Source organism: Neophocaena asiaeorientalis, unplaced genomic scaffold, assembly GCF_003031525.2.
Source record: "Neophocaena asiaeorientalis asiaeorientalis breed wild unplaced genomic scaffold, Neophocaena_asiaeorientalis_V1.1 scaffold183, whole genome shotgun sequence".
Taxonomy (NCBI): Eukaryota; Metazoa; Chordata; class Mammalia; order Artiodactyla; family Phocoenidae; genus Neophocaena; species Neophocaena asiaeorientalis.
Genome location: NW_020175199.1, coordinates 4620106 through 4640894, shown reverse-complemented (window position 1 = coordinate 4640894; position 20789 = coordinate 4620106). Strand labels below are relative to the sequence as shown.

Sequence of the window (20789 nt, the reverse complement as noted above, 5' to 3'; positions counted from 1 at the left end):
AAATGTTGTCATGTGTATTTTGGACTTTAGGACAATGATTTTGTTTTCTTTTCCCTAAACCTAAATTAGTGTTCATGTAACCAAGGATTTTCTCAGTTGAATAATACGTTCGTCATCAGTGCATTAAAGAACTGCGTCTACTTATTTAGTCTTCCTGGTTAGATGCAGGTGGCTGATGGAGAAGCTCAGGGCTGAGGTATTTTACCTTGCTCATGCACAGAAGGTTTTAGAAGTAAGTGACTAGATGTTATTCAGTGATGTTCTGGGTTTGCTTTAAATCTCTATTTCCTATTTGAAGAAGCATAGAAATTTATTATGGGGACTTCTTATCTAGTTACTTCAAAAAGGAAGACAACGTGATAATATAAAGTCAGACTGGCTTCATCTAATATTGACTGGAGCAGGGGTCAGTGAACTGCAGCCTGCAGACCTGCTGCCTAATTTTGTAAATAAAGTTTCCTTGGAACACGGCTGCACTAACTCAACTGCCTCATATTGCCTGTGCTTGCTTTCAAGCTAAACCAGCAGCGTTGAGTAGTTGCAACAGAGACAGGATGCCCACTAACCCTAAAATAGTTATTCTCTGGCCCTTTAAAAAGAGTTTGAGGATCCCTGAAATAGTCTCCACTGGACAGAATTTCTAAAAAACATAGCTCTAGATTTGTGATAAATGGTAAATGAAAAGGTTTTTCAAGATCTGGATGTAACCTTCAAAGTCAAAACAGAAAATTTCAAATTAATGTCTATATAATTTGAATAAAAAGTATATTTTACTGTTTTCAGGTTTGTTGAAATTTGGTACTATTCCCTTTATGTAGGATATTTTCTCATTTACAGATATGACTTAACAAGAATCCCCCATTAAGGAACCTTGTGAGATTTAATATATTGTAACCAGGATGAAGATTTATTTAGCAACTTTCACAGATGATATGTCTGTATTCATTATTACTAGCTATAGCTGCCAACTATCTTACCCCTTTGGTGAGCACATTGCATTATATCTAAGATCATATTTGAGGCCCAAAACAACCCTGTGAGGTATATAGGATTGTTAACTCTCAGTGCCCACAACTAGTAATGGCAGAGTCAGAACCTGAACCCAAGTCTCTCTGGCTTCAGAGCCCATTGCCTTTCTGTTCCTCACACAGTCTTCACAAGGAACGGTGGGATTCTTGGGCTACTTCCCCTCACACATTGTTGCCAGGAAGTACATTTATACTGTTGCTAGAAATACTTCATGTATGCCACTTTCAGAGATAGCCTGCTGGGTTAAGCAAAGTGAGTCATGGGTCTGAGGTAGACTGTGAATTCTGCTGTCATTTTTATGTAGAACGCAATGGAAGATACCCTTTATGGTATTATTCAGTCTCTTTTTATGGAGATATACTTAACCAAGTCAGAATCTAAAACTAAGAATTATTTTCTCTCTTTTGGACAAGTATGTATTCTTCCTTTCATCAGATCACAAAACTGTGCAATTTCTGTTTCCCTTTTTGCCTTGGCTGCCAGGATGCTAAGACCTTAGGATGCCTAAGTTTATATCTCCATTGCAGTAAATCACTGGCTTAGATTAAGTCTTCTGCTAGAATCATCACTTTCATTTTACCACCTTTATTACTTAGTTCTTGTCCCTTAGGTTTGTATTGTCCCCACCATTCTTTTTTGAAAGTAGGCAGAGCGTAATTAATAAATAAAATAAGTGTAGCAATGAGTAGAATTTATACTGAAGAAGAAAGATGCTTAATATATTGATTATAGATGACTTGTTCACCCACAGATCGATCTTCAGACATTCCTCACTCTCACAGATCAGGATCTGAAGGAGCTGGGAATTACAACTTTCGGTGCCAGGAGGAAAATGCTGCTTGCAATCTCAGGTGAATAGAAATGTTCTTGTTCATATTTTAAAGTCTGAAGAACCTCTGCCGTTGGTCTCCAGCCAGCGGGGCTGGTTCTGCCCATCAACCCCTTGCTTACTACCTGGCAGCTTTGGGGTTGTGGTTTCAGAGTGTTTCCCACTAACAGTGTGACAAATGCCAAGAACACGCCCACTGCTTCGTCAAGGCATTGCCTAAAAACCTGCCTTGACAGCGTCTTTCCTTAAAACAGATCTCTTCGGAAAGATCTAACCAAAACTGCCCTTTGCAGAACGTGGGGATGAGGGAGCAGTTTAATTCTCCATTTTGCGGTTGTATTAAGCAATGATCATTGCATTCATGAATAATTATTCTGGACTGGCTGTCACGCTTTAAATGCACGTGTTCCTGCATAGCAGCTGAGATCATTGCACCAGAGAAAAAGAGAATTGGTATTTCTTGTCTTAATGCTTTTTAACTTTACCCCAAGTTTTTTTTTTTTTTTTTTTTTTTTTTTTTGGCGGTACGTGGGCCTCTCACTGTTGTGGCCTCTCCCGTTGCGGAGCACAGGCTCCGGACGCGCAGGCTCAGCGGCCATGGCTCACGGGCCCAGCCGCTCCACGGCATGTGGGATCTTCCCGGACCAGGGCACGAACCCGCGTCCCCTGCATCAGCAGGCGGACTCTCAACCACTGCGCCACCAGGGAAGCCCTACCCCCAAGTTTTAATAGAATTTGTGAGTCACAGAAGAGGGTAGTATCGTAAAAGTAGTCCCAGAATGAAGGAAAGTCTGAAGGTCTGTCTCCCAGACCACCGCCTTTGTGCATCTTTTGCATGTTCTAAGAAAATGGTCTATACGTATTTACTAGGTACCTCCCACGTGGAAGGAATGGGCAGATGATGAGTTGGCAAATACATAACGATGTACCTCAAAAAGGTGTTTAGAGAAATATGAGGAAGGAATCTGGGGGGCAGAAAAATGAGGTTACTTTTTGAAGTCTTGCTGATCAAGTTCATGAATGCCAGTTTTATATGTGTGCCAGTCTCTCAGAAAGACAGAGCCAAACGTCAGGTGTGGTGAGAAAATGACGTTGCTTTTCAAAACACTGAATTTGTAGGCTATGCTTTTATGCGGCCAGCAGTGGCATCCAACCAGTGGAAAGCCCTTTCTAAACAGCATTCGCTAATTGAACCATCAAACTAAAAGCCTCGGTGGTTTTCCGTTTTCTTTCAGCAGCAGATTGCGCTTGCATTATTTTATAGCAGCTGATCAGCGCCGCCCACCTCCCCACAGGAAATCGTATATATCTGAAGCAGATATAAGCAGAGTAGCCTTGAAATAGGTGCAGAAATTCAGCCATTGAGCAGCCCGTTAGGCTTCTGTATGGAGTCCTGCACACATCAGTTTGAGAAGTCTTCCTCCACCCTATATACCCAAGCGGCTGCATTGATGGTGCTCCACAGGGCAGCCACTGCTTCCTGTTCACTCATCAGATCAGCTTGGTTATAGTGGAAAGAACACTATATTCACATAAGGAGATCTGAGATTTGCCTCTCCGAGTCATGTACCCTTGGGTGAGTTTGCAGACCTCTTTTGGTTGTGGTTTCTTAACTGTGAAGGTGGATTGGAGTAGATGATTGTGTAAGGTCACCTTCCATTTCTAAAATCTGTCCTTCCATGTGGTATATCATCAGGCACAGTGAAAATAACCTACAGTTTTAATGATATGTATTATTATTGTTTTTTTTTTTTTTTTTTTTTTTTTTTTTTTTTTTTACTATCTGTGGCAATAGGATAGTTTTCAACTTCTTTACCCTAAAGCTCAGTCTCAGAGGGTTACTTCTGGATCCAAATTAACTTTATATATTTTTACATTATTTTATTAATTTGAAAATGGAATTGATATACTACTTGAAATTTTATTAACTCAATCACCATGTCTATACTGTTAAAATATGTCTGTGGGCCCACACACTTACACCACAGAAGTGTATGTTTCAGAACTCCATAATCTTTCACTAGAGATTTGTGGAATATCCGTGACAGTACAATGAAAATTAAGTCTTTTCTTTGTGTACCAACCCAATTCCAAACTCTCTAAAGCTTCCAGCAACAAGCAAATATCTCTAAATATTTTCATAGATTCCAAGTGGATCTTCAGTACTTTTACTCTGGGATACATTGGTGATATATTCTAGGTGGGTTTTGGAGAGTAGAGTGCAAAAACGGGAGGGGTTTTGAGTCCTCGTTTAAAAGAAAGTTTTCTCTAATCATCATCTTCAATGTGTTCTTTTGAGGTTATATCCTATTTCTATAGACTGCCTCTCTCAGTGAGGTTCACAGGTCCTCTTGCTTTTAAAGGGAATTAGAGACTTTGAATAAGATGTCTTATGAATGCTCTGTACAGTGGGAAGTATTTGATTATTTAAGGATGATTTTGCCTTACTTTGTTGAAGTGCATTTGTTTGAACTTGGTAAATCATTTTCTCTGCAAGGAATAAGTTTTTATTGAGAAACCCTTCATCAAAAAGCTTCTTTTTCTAGTTCAATTCCTCTGATAACAAAGACATTCATTTAAAATCTCAGAATACTTCATTTCCAGATAGAGGCAGGATATCAGGTCAGCCTTGACTTAGGTTTGTCTTGTGGTTACATTGTTTGGTTAGATACAGAGTTTGCTCAAACTACTTTTTAAAATTTTGTAGATTTTTAACGTAAAATCAGAGTTGTTCTTTCAGTATAAGGTTTTGGTTTGCTTTTAATCTTGGGCCAGAAGACATTTATTTCAATGTTCTAGGAGGAGATGAGATTTATCTCTGATAGGAATGAATCAGAGAAAAAATTTCATCTTTTTTTCAAATCCACGATTTTTTGAAAATTCATGGATTTCTCTCTGAGTATTTTAGTGATTGGTTAACTAAATGTACAGGGACTCAGTGAAAGGAAGTTTAGCATCCTGTTGACAGGCTTTCCGCCACAGCCTCAGGTAGATCTAACATTTCCTGACCTATTCTTTTAGTTTGTGACTCTGTTCAGATCCGCAACAAGATCCTGAGAGCTGCCAGGATTGTGTGAACCTTGGAATTTCAAAGAAAAAGGTTGGTATTTTCTCAAACTATCCCTTAGGCTTACTGAAAAAAATCAGAAGAGGGAGTTTGCTTTCTAATTTAAAAAACAACAAGAACTAAAGTCTCTTCAGTAGGACTTGATCCTTGATAATCTTAAAGACTTTTATCTCTGTGCTTCACACTTGGAATATCTCTATATATGTACTCTTAGAAATTACATCTTTAGGGAGTGGCTGAATTTCTTCATGATCATTTGTCCTCTCAAAAATCTAGCTCATGTGACTTTTCAGAATGAAGTTTTCAATGTCTGTTAAAAATTTTTGTCTTCAGTGGGCCAACTGTTTTCATGTGCTCATGGAGAATGGTGTTTGACTTACTCCTTTCTTCTCCTTCTCTATAGTGTGGGAATGTCCTCCTGATTCATGGGTTATTTCCCCATGAGAAAATGGAGGCCAAAGAAATTCTCCTCATTTGAAGGTGATAAAACTTTCCCAGGCTGTGTTTAAGGGGATTCATTTATTCTCAACTCTCCTATAAATTTGCCTTTAAATATATTCAATTCTGTCTTGATCTCTGAATTTTATGTGTTTGTTTTTTAAACAAGATACATGTGATAGGAATGTCATTGCTACTGCGTTTCTTCAGGAACTTGAAACAATAGCCATCTATACGCATGCCTGCATGTGTCTTTTGCTTGTAATATCTTCCTTGCTTCTTCAGAGTTTCTAAGCTTTATCTATTTAAAAAGTAAATTTGATATCCATATAAAATATTAAGGAAAGCTCTGTTATCTACATACCTGAAACTACCAATTTCTCAAATTTGTATTCCTGATACCTCGGTTGATCTCCGCCCAATGGATGGACCACTGAAGCCCATAGCATAGACCTTTGCATCAGGCAGGCAGGGTTTCAACTCTGTCACTTAACAGGCATGTGGGCAAGTTACTTCGTCTATTTTTGAAACTCAGGTTCCTTATCTACTTAACAGGCATGTGGGCAAGTTACTTGGTCTATTTTTAAAACTCAGGTTCCTTATCTATAAAATGGAGGATGGTAATATTATCTACCCCTTAAGAAGGACTTAAATAGGACACAACGAATGTAAAGTGCTTGTCGTATAATAGGCTCTAATAAATTACTGTTGGTTCTCTTCTCCCCTAAGACTTAAATGTGAACAGAAAAGAGGTGTCTTCACTCATGCGTCACCCCTATAGGGCAGACAGTTACATTTTGGAAAGCAGTGGGGTAAAATGTTAAGGGTATTGATCCCGCTTCTAGCACTTCGGAGACAGGAGTACATCTGGCCATATGGCTGTCCCTGGCCACCTACGACCCCCTGCAACCTGCCTGAGCCTCTGTTCTTGTCCTCCGCATTACTGTAGCAGGCCAGAGCTTGCTGTGTAATCTCAGAGCTCAGAATGGGGTTGTGTGTGTGTATGGTTGAAAAAGTCCTGAGTTCCATGCAGATAATTAAAGGTGCTGAATCACTTGCTTCACTACCCTCCCAGAGAAAAAGACAACAGCTTTAAACACATCAACTATATATTCTGTCTACTTGAGATTGAGTAAGTTTGAAGATACAGTTGACCCTTGAACCACACAGGAGTTAACCCCCATGTAACTTATAGTCACCCTTTGTATCCACAGTTCCTCTGCATCTGCAGATTCCACCAACTGTGTAATACTGTAGTATTTACTATTGAAAAATATCCATGTATAAGTAGACCCACTCAGTTCAAATCCGCGCTATTCGAAGGTCAACTATATTTGCATTTGGTGGCTATCAGAAACGCTGCTTTCTAGAGTCTGACATTTCTGTTTACTTGTATGAGTTCGTTAGTAATAATCACATCAGTTGACTTGAGAATCTGTGAATGTGTGTATGGAGGGGAGGATGGGGTATTGCATAGTCATAAACAAGGTAGGCTGCTTCCATTTTTCACCTTTCTGGTTAATAATTTTTAGTTGGGAAAGGACATAAACGAAACAACCAGTACTCTGGTTTGTTTAAAATGAAAATCGAGGATCTTTGTTTTTCCCTGAAAATTTGGATTCACCTATTGGTTGTTTTCAATTGTATTAATTTCCTTAACTGTTGCTGTGTTTACTAAGTTGATTTTTTATTCAAAGAAACCTCCTGCTGATGCGATATGCTTCCTCATATAACCCTTTCTGACTCAAGGAGCCTAGTCATCATGAGTCAGTGGAGCCACGGGGCTGTGGATTTTTATTTTATCATCTTTATTGGAGTATAACTGCTTTACAATGTTGTGTTAGTTTCTGGTTTATAACAAAGTGAATCAGCTATACATATACGTATATCCCTGTATCTCTTCCCTCTTGCGTCTCCCTTGTACCCGGGGCTGTGGATTAACAGATCAGTGTGCTTTTCCAGTATTCTGGTGTTTAGAAGTGGGATCCTCTTTTCATGTCGACTTAAATAATTTAATGATCACTGTGTTTGACATGGATGAGTTTAATGAGCTATAATAATTTTCTGTATCACTGGTAATACATCCCCTCATATGCCTTTCACCAGCTTTGATGGTGCCTCTCCCTTTGCCTCTGAAATGACATTTGGGATCGGTGAAACTATTTTGTATATTTGGACTTGAGAGTGTTCTGAGGATATAGTCCCCAGATACTTTACGAACTGCAGTAAAAATGATTTGCTGTCCTTGGTTCTCTCAGCTACAAATGGCTACCTTTCATATCAGACTTTCTAGCATTTTAAAAATGTCTTGACGGTCAACTTAAAGGTTTTCCTTTTGCTACCTACTTGACTTTCCCCCCAGAACCTACCACATCCCCATTTTCTGAGCTGAGCTCTACTGCCACGTGCTGATCCTCTCTCTCTCTCTCTCTCTCTGTAGAACTAAATAAAAACCGAAGAAAGCTCTTTGAACCGCCAAATACACGCACCTCTTTCCTGGAAGGCGGAGCAAGTGGGAGGCTACCCCGTCAGTATCACTCAGACATTGCTAGTGTCAGTGGCCGCTGGTAGCGGTACCATCCAGGCACACGCCCGCCAACTCTGTCAAGTCGGACGCAGGAGATCTGTGAACAGCCTTCACTGCACACCGTCCTCAGCACTCGGGTGTCTGGTATCAGGACCAAAGCATCTTATTCGCACCTGAACTTTCTGCTGAAGAGAGAGATGATGATGCTCTTATATCATCATACAGAATGCCACATGAGGATTACTTTTTTTTTTTCCTAACGGCAATTGGACAGAATTTGCAATATGAGGGTAGGGCTTTATTTCTTGTTTTTATTTACCTATATAATAACATATGCACTGATTTTTTTACTTAACATGAAGGCTGAGTTGACATCTGGGATGCCAGAAAACACAGAAGTTAATTTTGTTTGTTTGCTTATTTTGTTTTGGTATTCGGGGATTTTTTTTTAAAAAAATAATCAAAGTGGGATTTTCTGGTACTGCTTTAAAATAATTATTGAGGTCTTTCAGCACTTTACACTTTCTTACTTCTTGTCCTGTGGAAATTATCTCTCTTTCTCTCGTTTTTGTCACCTGATGTATTGGTACAAATCAGACTGCGTTAAATTTTTATTTGACATAGTGGTACTGGATTATTAGTTTTTGTGCAGAATAGTCTGTGACTTTGGGAAATGTAAGTGACTCCACTTGGTTATGGACCAGTTCTGTTCATGTATGTCAGCATCCTAGAAACACTTAGCAATGAACCTAGTTCACTGTAACAGGTGCGAGCAAAGAAACACCAAATGGACTTTGCAATATTAACCCTTTGCAGTCATCATATTTAGCTGCTGCCTTTATTGCTAAAATGTTTTTAATGGTTGTCTGAAGGCAAAGGGCTATTTTTAGTATACTGCCACTAAAGGACACTTATTTATATCAAACTTTTATTTTTAGATATTATAAGCATACCGTACATAACTGATTAAATTGATATCTACTAGAGATTTATGGTAGAGAATGGACGGCATTCAATAACTGGAGCCCTAGATTGTCACTTTATTTAAAAAAGATAAATAATCATCTGACAAGACAGCACTGTTGCCATGAGGAGGAGAAATACATCACTGTCCTTATGTACACATTAGCTGTGCTCCATGTGGTCACAGGACTTGCCTAAAACCATATCTGTCTGCTTGAAGTAGACTTGGGTTTGTTGAGAATGGAAAGGCTTTATTTAAGTCTCCAGGGTGACAGTTTACAAAGACAGCAGAGTTCTGAAGGAGGGAAAATAAGAGACTATTTTGTAAGTGGCTAAACTCGTTGTTACAATCTTGATACTGTGAAAGTCCAAGAAATCAGGCAACATTGTTTCCTAGGTCTTTTCAGACATCTTATTATGGATTTATGAAGGGTTTTCAATCCATGAAGACAATCACTAAGTGCCTCTCTTTCTTCAAAGCAATATTATTTCCAAGTGTATTAATCTGTTGGAAAACTTTCTCATAGGACATGTGGTGACTTACCTGTACTGTAATGACTTATTTATATCCAGTATTCGAGACTTTCTACATGGACATAAACCACTGTCACGTGCTCTCCACAGAAGGCATTAGATTCATACACAACAATTGGGGACTTTCATACAAATGTGGGATCAGAAATACTTGTCTGATTTTTTCCATGGTTAAGTCTTATCATTAAAGTAAGAACAAGAATCGGAGAGAAATTTTGCACACCGAAAAATTTTCACTTAAAAAAAAAAAAAAGAGTATTGGTTACCATGAAGGCATAGATAATGGGCCTGTCATAAAATTATCAATTATAACAGCACTAAGGAGATGCCTGTTCCCAAACAGAACTGTATGTGCTTATGGATGTGGAACTAGATCGCTCCCTTCACAAGTACAGTGGAATGATCCTGCGTGTATGTCACATGTATGCAGGTCATCACATGGAGCTCCCTGCCTTATATGGCTATATGAACACAGCATGCTACACACACAATAGAGTAAGAATTCCAGATCTGTTTCCTGTGCAACAACTCAGTGCTCTAAATTTTATCATTTCTTTAATAAGACCTCCTCCCCAAATAAAAAAATAATCATTTGGAGTCTATCCCCCCAGCTCTCTACCATGCATTTGCAACAGGAGGAAGATGGAATGATTTGCAGTATTGAGTTGATATAGGTTTTATGAACAGTGCTTTGATATTATGCCAAAGGGAAAACTGTCCCAATTAAACCAGATTAAATAGTGTGGCTAAAAAAGTAAATAAAAAACACTGGAAATTACTTTTCTCACTTTCTCTTGATGCAATGAAGGGATTATGACGCTACAGTATACGGTGTTGTCAGTGTTATATGATGCACAAAATATTTGGATTATTTGAATAAATGTTTTTAATCAATCTGTGCCTTAGTAGTGACCGGTTATCTGTAAATATAGAGCAGATACAGATTGTATTTTTGTGTGGGTTTTTGTCCTTTTAGTGATTTTTTTTAAAATGAGAGATGGAATTAAACATTGAAAATGGGAATGTTTTTCTAAACTAATCAAGTGTTATATGAAAAATAAATTTATATAACCCCTTTGTATTGCCCTTGCTAGATGAAATGTGTCTTTGTTTCTAGCTTTTTAAAAAATATTTTCAGCAGAATTGAAAGACATTTCTGCAGTAGAATTATATATGCACTCCCTATCCTGTTGTCTTGCATTGACAGTCCTCATTTTCAACCTGAAGCTAAGGCACTTCATTTTAGCCAGAGAATCCAGGACCAGTAATCAATCATTGTTTCTGTGGCCACCCACACGTATATAGAAAAAGAGTAAGATTATGGAAAAGGTTTTATTCTTGTTCATTCTTTTTTTTTAATAAAGACTCAAGTCTATGACTGCTTTGACGACCTCATCCATAAGCAAAGGAGCTCCTTGCTAAAGTGATGCAGGGTTTCTTGACCCAGGTTCCCATTTCAGAGGCTGACCGTGCTATCACACTGCATGGTTACTGTGCCTTGCTCTGAGATTGTATCTGAACTTATTCTTACATGGAATTGGCACTATACTGTTAATCCTGAGATTTGTCTAAATCTCAAAGAAACCCTAGCCCTCTACCCATTATGCTCCCAGAGTTATCTCCACTTGAATTACCTATGCTGCTGGTTCTTAAAAATTGTTTCTAGCAAATAGTTCTCTTGATAACTGAAATATTACTTGTGAACCCAATATTATTCATCAATTCACTCATTCATTCATTATATAAATACTTAAATGAGGGCTAAGTACTAGGCCCTGTTCTAGGAACTCTAGTAAATGAAACATAAACCCTTGTTCTCCCTAAGCTTACATTCAAACTGGGGAAAGATGGAACTGATGAAGAGGGAATGAAGGATGGAATACCCTACCCTTCAACACAGGCCTCCTTGCATTTACAGCATGCCAAGGGAGCTCTTGAGTGCTGTCTAGAAATCTGGTTTTTGACAAAATGGTTTAAAGTACCCATCTCATAGACACAGGCCTATGCTTTCAATGCAAAATATTATTCACAGCCTCCCTTTCTCCTTTTTCTAGGTTTCATAGATTTAATCACATTCTTGAAAGGAGTGTGTAAGCCAAAAGGGTTATGACACAGCTTTGTATGATGACCCATCACTTCCTAGATTTGACTCCCAGTGACTCTGCAGTATTCAGAAATGAGATTTACCTTGAAAGAACATGAGGTTGCTACCCCTGAGGATACTCCAAGAATGCAATCATAGAGAATGATGTCACCAAGATGGTGACAGGTCATTCCTGACTTCACTTCCCCTAACTAAAAGAAAAACCAGCAACTGTTCATGGATAAGACACCACTAAGGAGGGGCTTGCAACAACCAGCCCTCGGATCTTGGCAGTGTGAGTTCCTACCTGCAGTGCCCAAGTAGTAGTCCCAAGCAGTGGCTTTGCTTATCGGCAGAACCAAGACGGTAGCACGGTCTGACCAGGGAACTTAGAGGAGTGCAGGTCTGCCTGATTCAAGTGCTCAAATGAGTTTTTCAGGCCCTGGAGCCTGGTCTGCCCACACCCAGGCAAGGGAGCTGAGCCATAGCCTCACCCTCTGTGGATTGTGAGTCCCCACCCCATCTGACAGGAAGGGCTGGCAGAACACCTGGAAGCTGCTGCATAACCCAGTAATGCGCAAGTTGAGAGGCAGGCAGGCAGAGCTGACCTCCAGGGCAAAGCAAGTGGCCCTCTTTGGCCAGGGAACTTGGGGCATGGATTGGCTTCAGTCACCACCACAAACAAAGAGACTTATCGTGGTCTTGGAGTTGCTTCTCCCACTGCACTGGGGAAGGGAAATGAATTCATAATTGCATTCATAGCTCCTTCAGGCTTCCTGATTGAGGAGCCTAACCAGAGCACACTGCGTAGCCACTCCAATAGCTCTGCTTCCAGTGTCACTTAAAACCCATGAGCACAATCCATGGCTTTTCCCATCTGCAGAGCAAAACTGGTGACCTTGCCTGACCAAGACACTCATTTTACACTCTTGCCTGATTTCAGGTCCCCAAACAACAAGCTGTGCAGCCCCTGGGTCCTGTCCTGCAGTCCTGCAAGGCAAGCTAATACATAGCCCTACCTACTGCTGAGTAAAGAAGCCAGTCATGACCACTTAACAAGCATCACCATAGAATCCAAGCAAATGTGGAGCACATCCTATAGCCTCCCTTGGGCAGGGAACCAAGCAGCAGTCTATCCAGCTGTTCTCAGCTAGGGGCACATACCTCACCCTGACCTTAGAGCTCAAACAGTTGTCTTGCCCTAAAATAGACCCTTAGCAGCTCCCCACCTGCCCAAGGATGTTACCAGCAGACACGCCTGGAAACCCAACTGAGCTGACTGGTGAAAAATTTTCTCTGCCAAGGTGAACCAGCAAAGTCTGGAGGAGGAGACCACTTATTCAAATATACCAGTGTAAGAAATCAAGGGCCATAGAACATCATGTAAATATGACACTATGCAAGGAAATTAATAGGGCACTAATAAAGGATCCTAAAAAAATGGAGCACTATTAAATGTCAGGCAAAGAATTCAGAATAATCCTCTTAAAGAAGTTACTGAACTACAAGAAAACACAGGCAACTCAGTGGAATTAAGAAAGTAACACATGAACCAAATAAATTTCACAAAGAAATAGAAACGAATAACAAAAGCAAAACAACAAACAAAACCAAAACCAAACAAAAAAACTCAAAATGGAAATCCTAGGGCTGAAAAACAGAATAAATGAATTGATAATTCAATAGAGAGCTTCAAAAGCCCACTTGACCATGCAGACAAAGAATCAGCAACCTGGAAGATAGGACCTTATCTAGTCACAGGAGCAAAAAGAATGAGAGAGAGGCAGGATGGCAGAGTAGGAAGATTCTGAGCTCAACTCCTCCCATGGACACACCCAAACTACGACCACATATACAACAACTTTCTCTGAGAGCAACCTGAAGGCTTGCAGAACATCTCTTCTACAATTAAGGATATAAAGGAAAAACCCATCGAGACAGCTAGGAGGGGCACAGATGCAAACTAGTCAGGACCAACACCCCAATGGGTGACCCACAAGCAGAAGGGGATATCACAAACTTGGAAGTCCTCCCTAAGAAAGGGGTTCAAACCCCAAATAGAGCACCTTAGCCCTAGGGACCAGAACTGGGAATATGAGCCCCCTTAACTAATTCTGAAAACCAGTGGGGCTTGCAACCAGGAGAACCAGAGGACAACAAGAAACCAAAACTTGCTCTTAAAGGCGTTACTTGCTCTGAGTCCCAGCATAGAGGCAACAGATTGAAAAGCACCTGGCACTCTAGCCAGCCTGCTAAGATAGCGTGCCCCTCAGCCTGTTCTGAGCTCCAGCTCCAGTCCCTCCTACCCACCAAGGCAGTAGCCCTTGGTGCACCACAGGAGAAGTCCTGGTCCATGCTGGGCTCCAGTGTTCCCCACACCCATCTAGGTGGTGGCTCCCAGTGTAACCTGGGAGAAGCCCTGGCTTGCACCAGGCTCTGGCCCCAGCCGCCCCCGCTCCCTGACCCACCCACCAAGGTGGCTGCCCTGGCATGCTCTGGGAGGAGCCCTGGCCCATGACCACTTCAGCTCCAGTCCTCCTGCCAAAGCCACAAGACACATGCAGTCTGCATAAGGGTGCTCCTACACAAGGACATGCTTTCAAGACTGGTAGAGTAACTGTTTCATCTAATTCATAAACACAGAAAGTCAAACAAAATGAGAAGACAGAGGATGTGTTACAAATGAAAGAACACGATAGAACTCCACAACCTCCCCTAACGAATCAGAGATAAGTGATTTACCTGATAAAGAGTTCGAATCAGTGGTCATAAAAATGCTTACTGATCTTGGGAGAAAAATGGAGAATACGGCAATAACTTCAAAAAATTAGAAAATATAGAAAAGAGCCAGTCAGAGCTGAAGAATATAATCAGTGAAATAAAAATACACTACAGGGAATCAATAGCAGATTAGATAAGACAGAAGAATGCACAGGTGATTTGGAAGAAAGAATAGTGGAAATCAGCCAATCACAATGGCAAAAAGAAAAAAGAATTTTTAAAAACGAGAATAGGAGTCCTCGGAGCCAGCCTGGAGGGCTATTGAAGCCCAATAGTGGCTTGATGAAAACTTCACTAACCTGGGGAAGGGAATAGATATCTAGATCCAGGAAGCACAGAGATTTCCAAACAACATGAACCCAAAGAGAGCCACACCAAGGCATATCAGAATTAAAATGGCAAAAGTTAAAGAGAATTTTAAAGGCAGTAAGAGAAAAATAAGGACTTACATACTTACAGTCCCATAAAGCTATCAGCTGATTTTTCAGCAGATACTTTGCAGGCCAGAAGGGAGTGGCATAATGTATTTAAAGTGCTCAAAGGAGAAAACCTACAACCAAGGATACTCTACTCAGCAAAGTTATCATTCAGAATTAATGGAGAAATAAGAAAAAAAGAAAAACTTTTTCCCCAGAAAGTAAAAACTGAGAGTTCATTGCCACTAAACCAGGCTTATGAAAATGTTAAAGGATCTTCTTTACGTGAAAAGAAAAGGCATAACTAGAAATATATGACAGAAAAAAAATCTCACTGGTAAAGGCAAACATATAGTACAGGCAGTGGATCAACCACTTACAAATCTAGTTGGAAGTTAAAAGAAAAAAGTTGTAAAATCTACCATAACTACAATAAACAGTTAAGGAATACACAAAATAAAATGTAAAATATGATGTCAAAAGCATATTTGCAGGGGTGTAAAAAAATGTAGAGCTTATAGAGTGTGTTCAAACTTATACAACAGCTTAAAATAAACATATATATGTCTATATATATGGACCGCGTGGTAATCACAAACCAAAAACCTATAACAGATACACAAAAAACAAAGAGAAAGGAACTCAAACATAGCACTAAAGAAAACCATCAAACCACAAGGGAAGAGACTAAAAGAAGAAAAGGACAGAGAAGAAGAACTAGAAAATAAGTAACAAAATGGCAATACGTATATACCTATCAATAATCACTTTAAATATAAATGAACTTAATGCCCCAATCAAAAGATACAGAGTGGGTAAATGGATGAAAAAAAACAAGACCCATCTATATGCTGCCTATAAGAGACTCACTTCAGAGCTAAAGACACACAGACAGAAAGTGAAGAAATAGAAAAAGATATTCTATGCAAATGGAAATGAAATCTGTGGTAGTAATACTCATATCAGACAAAATAGACTTTAAAACAAAGACTATGACAAGAGACAAATAATAAAGGGGTCAACCCAATATGAAAATATAACACTGGTTAACATATATGCACATAATATAAGAGCATTTAAATATATAAAGCCAATATTAGCAGACATAAAGGGAAAAATTGATAGCAGTACAATAGTAGCAGGGGACTTCAACACTCCACTTACATCAATGGATAGATCATCTGGAAAGAAAATCAATAAGGAAACAGTGGCTTTTAATGACACATTAGATCAGATGGACTTTCTATATATTTATTTATTTATTATATTTATATATTTAGAGAGAGAGAGAACATTACATCCAAAAACAGCAGAATGCACCTTCTTTTCAAATGCACATGGAGCATTCTCCAGAACAGATCACAGGCTAGGCCACAAAACAAGTCTCAAAAATTTAAGACTGAAATCATATCAAGCATCTTTTCTGCCCACAGGGGTATGAAACTTAATTACAGGAAGAAAACTGGAAAAAACACAAACATAGTGAGACGAAATAACATGCAACTAATAAACAAATGGGTCAACAAAAAAAATCAGAGGAAATAAAAACATACCTTGACATGAATGAAAACAGAAACATAAATTTCCAAAATCTAAGCAGCTCTAAGAGGGAAGTTCATAGTGATACAGGCCAATCTCAGAAAAACAAGAAAAATATCAAATAAATTACCTAATTTTACATCTAAAGGAATTAGAAAAAAAAGAACAAACAAAGCCCAAAGTTAGTAGAAGGAAGGAAATAATAAATACCAGGGCAGAAATAAAGAGAGACTAAAATACAATAGAAAAGATCAATGAAACTAAGAACTGGTTTTTAAAAGATAAACAAAATACACAAACCTTTACCCAGACTCATCAAGAAGAGAGAAGTCCCAAATAAATAAAATTAGAAATGAAAGAGGAGGAGTTACAACTTATATCACAGAAATACAATCATAAGAGAATACTACAAACAATTATATGCCAACAGAGTGGACAACCTAGGACAAATGGATAAATTCCTAGAAACATAAAATATTCCAAGACTGAATCAGGAAGAAATAGAAAATCTGAACAGACCAATCACTAGTAATGAAATTGAACTAGTAGTCATTCCCCCACCCCCCGCCCCAAATAAAAGTCTAGGACCAGATGGCTTCACAGGGGAATTCTACCAAACACTTAAAGAAGAACTAATATTTACCCTTTTCAAACTATTCCACAATGTTGAAGAGGAGGGAACATGGCCAAACTCATTTCACAAGGCCAGCATTACCTGATACCCAAACAGAAAAAGACACTATCAGAGAAGAAAACTACTGACTAATATCTCTGATCAATATAGATGCAAAAATGCTCAGTAACATACAAGCAAACCAAATTTAGCAGCACATTAAAACTATCACCATGGTCAAGTGGAATTTATCCCTGGATGCAAGGATTATTCAAAATATGTAAACTGATCAATGTGATATATCACATGAATAAAATGAAAGGGAAAAAACTATATGATCGTCTTAATAGATGCAGAAAAAGCATTTGACAAACTCAACATCTTTTCATGATAAAAAGTCTTAACAAATTAGGTATGAAAGAAACATACCTGAACATAGCAAAGCCCACATGTGATAAGTCCACAGCTAATATCATACTCAGTGGAGAAAGATTAAAAGCTTTTTCTCTAAGATCAGAAAGAAGACAAGGGTGCCCACCCTCACCACTCCTATTCAACATAGTATGGGAAATCCTAGCCAGAACATCAGGCAAGAAAAAGAAATAAAAGTCATCAAAATTGTTAAATGGAGTAAAATTGTCTGTCTCTGCAGATGACATGATTTTATATGTAGAAAATCCTGAAGACCCTACCAAAAAACTGTTATGCCTAATCAATGAATTCAGTAAAGCTGCAAGATGCTATTTTTATAGGTTAATTTTGTATTTCTATATATTAATAACAAATTGAAAAAGAAGTTGATCTCATTTACAATAGCAATCAAAAACAGTAAAGTACTTAGGAATAAACTTAAAGTAGGAGGTCAAAGATCTCTACTCTGAAAATTAGAAGATATTGATGAAAGAAATTGAAGATGGATAAGTACACTACGTTTATGGATTAGAAGAACTAATATTATTCAAATGTTCATAACTGCTGCCAACCATCTATAGATTCAGTGTAACCCCTATCAAGATTCCAATGGCATTCCAATTCCATTTTACAGAAGTAGGAAAAACAATCCTAAATTTTACATAGGACTACAAAGACTCCAAATAGCCAAAGCAATTCTGAGAAAGAAGAACAAAACAGGAGGCATCACTCTTCTTGATTTCAAGCTATACTCTAAAGCTATAGGAAAAACAATCCTAAATTTTACATGGGACTACAAAGACTCCAAATAGCCAAAGCAATTCTGAGAAAGAAGAACAAAACAGGAGGCATCACTCTTCTTGATTTCAAGCTATACTCTAAAGCTATAGTAATCAAAACAATATGGTTTTGGATAAAAACAGAGAAATCCATGGAAAAGAATTGATAGCTCATAAATAAACCAAAATATATATGGCCAACCAACATTTGAAAATGGAGCCAACGATACTCAATGGAGAAAAGGTTGTCTCTTTAATAGATGATCCTCAGAAAATTGGATATTCACATGTAAAAGAACTTAACTAGACCCCTGTCTTACACCACTCACAAAAATTAACTCAGAATGGATTAGGACTTAAATGTAAGAACTGAAACTAAAACCATAAAACTCCCATAAGAAAATGCAGGAAAAAAACTCCTTGACACGTGTCTTGGCAATGATTTTTTGCTATGATTCCTAGAGTCCAAGCAATAAAGGCAAAAATTAAAAAGTGGGACTACATGAAACTAAAAGGCTTCTGCAGAGCAAAAGAAACAATCAACAAAGTGAAAAGATCACCTAGGAATGAGAAAAGGTATTTGTAATCCATATATCTGATAAGAAGTTAATATCTAAAATATATAAAGAACTCATACAACTCAACAGCGAAAAAAAAAAAAACACCAAATAATTCAATTAAAATAGGGTAAAAGACCTGAACAGACATTTTTCCAAAGAAGATACAGGAATGGCCAACACATACAGGAAAGGACACTTAACATCACTAGTCGTTAGGGAAATGACAATCAAAACCACAATGAGGGGGGCTTCCCTGGTGGCGCAGTGGTTGAGAGTCTGCCTGCCGATGCAGGGAACACGGGTTCGTGCCTCGGTCCAGGAAGACCCCACATGCCATGGAGTGGCTGGGTCCGTGAACCGTGGCCGCTGAGCCTGCGCGGCTGGAGCCTGTGCTCCGCAATGGGAGAGGCCACAACACTGAGAGGCCCACGTACCACAAACAAAATATAACAAAACAAAACACAATGAGATATCACCTCATGACTGTTAGAATGGCCATAAAGAAAAAGACAAAAAACAAATGTGGCAAGAATGTGGAGAAAAGGGAATCCTTGAACATTCTGGGTAGGACTGTAAACTAGTATGGCCACTGTGGAAAACAGTATAGAGGATTCTCAAAGTATTACAAATAAAACTACCATATGATCCAACAATTCCACTTCTGGAAATATATCTGAAAGAAACAAAGATGCTAACTTGAAAAGGTACCTGCACCGCCATGTTCATAGCAGCAATATTATTTACAATAGCCAGGGCATGAAAGCAACCTAGGGGTCCATCAATGGATGAATGGATTAAGAAGTTGTAGTAAATATATACAATGGAATATTATTCAGCCATAAAAATGAGAAAATCCTGTCATTTGCAACAACATGGATTGATCTTGCTAAGTGAAATAAGTCAAATGAAGAACAACAAATGCAGTATGATCTCACATGTAGAATCCAATTAAAAAAAACTCATAGAAAAAGAGATTGATTGTCAGAGGCAGTGCGTAGGGGAGAGGAATTTGGAGGAAGGTGGTTAAAAGACACAAACTTTCAGTTATAAGATAAATAAGTACTAGCAATATAATGCACAACATGATGACTTTAGTTAACACTGCTGTATGATAGGAAAGCTGTTAGCAGAGTAAATCCCAAGTTCTCTTCACAAGGAAATACATTTTTTTTCTTTTTCTTTCTATTGTATCTACATAAAGATGATGGCTGCTACACAAACTTACTGCAGTAATCATTTCACAATATATGAAAGTTAAACCATTATGCTGTACATCTTAAACTTATTCAGTGATATGTCAATTACATATCAATAAAACCGGAAAAATACAGTAACATTTAGAAGATAATTCCAAAAGTAAACCTCCCAATTGTTTTGTGTGTCTCTTAACTGCTTATTGTGGATATAGATGATTTTAGTACTTTGGTCTTTTAACCTTCCTACTAGCTTTTTGCATGGATAATTTCCTCCTTTACTGTATGTTTGCCTTTACCAATGAGCTTTTCATTTGTAATTTTCTTGTTTCTAGTTGTGGCAGTAATGAGGGGAGGAAAGTAAAATGAAGGGATTTTAAAATGCATTTGAAAATAAGAGATCAGCAACTTAAAACAATAATGTATATATGTAGATTTCTATATAAAAACCTCATGGTAACCACAAACCAAAAATCTATCATAGATATACACAGACAAAAAGAAAACGGAATCCAAACATAACACTAAAAATAGTCATTAAATCACAAGAGAACAAAAGAAGAAGAAAGGGAAAAAAGATCTATAAAACAGTTTCCAAACAAGTAACAAAATAAGAACATACATAGCAATAATTACCTTAACAGTAAATGGACTAAATGCTCTAATCAAAAGACACAGAATGGCTGAATGGATTAAAAAATAAGACCTGTATATATGCTGCCTACAAGAGACTCACTTCAGAGAGAAACACACAAAGTGAAAGTGAGGGGATGGCAAAAGGTATTTCATGCAAATGGAAATCAAAAGAAAGTTGGAGGGCTTCCCTGGTGGCGCAGTGGTTGAGAGTCTGCCTGGCGATGCAGGGGACACAGGTTCGTGCCCCGGTCCAGGAAGATCCCACATGCCATGGAGCAGCTGGGCCTGTGAGCCATGGCCACTGGGCCTGCACGTCCGGAGGCTGTGCTCCGCAACGGGAGAGGCCACAACAGTGAGAGGCCCACATACCGCAAAAAAAAAAAAAAAAAGT

General features: G+C 38.6%; 1 protein-coding gene across 2 annotated transcripts in view; it reads left to right on the top strand.

Annotated features, from left to right (window-relative positions):
* BICC1 (BicC family RNA binding protein 1) overlaps positions 1–10473 on the top strand; it is a 297957-nt gene extending 287484 nt beyond the window's left edge. For both annotated transcript variants that reach the window (XM_024765245.1, XM_024765246.1), the window contains exons 20-21: positions 1781–1880; positions 7804–10473. In XM_024765245.1, the coding sequence (XP_024621013.1) occupies positions 1781–1880; positions 7804–7934 (231 nt within the window). In that variant the 3' untranslated portion in view covers positions 7935–10473. The remainder of the gene's footprint in view (positions 1–1780; positions 1881–7803) is intronic.
* Positions 10474–20789: the final 10316 nt, after the last annotated feature.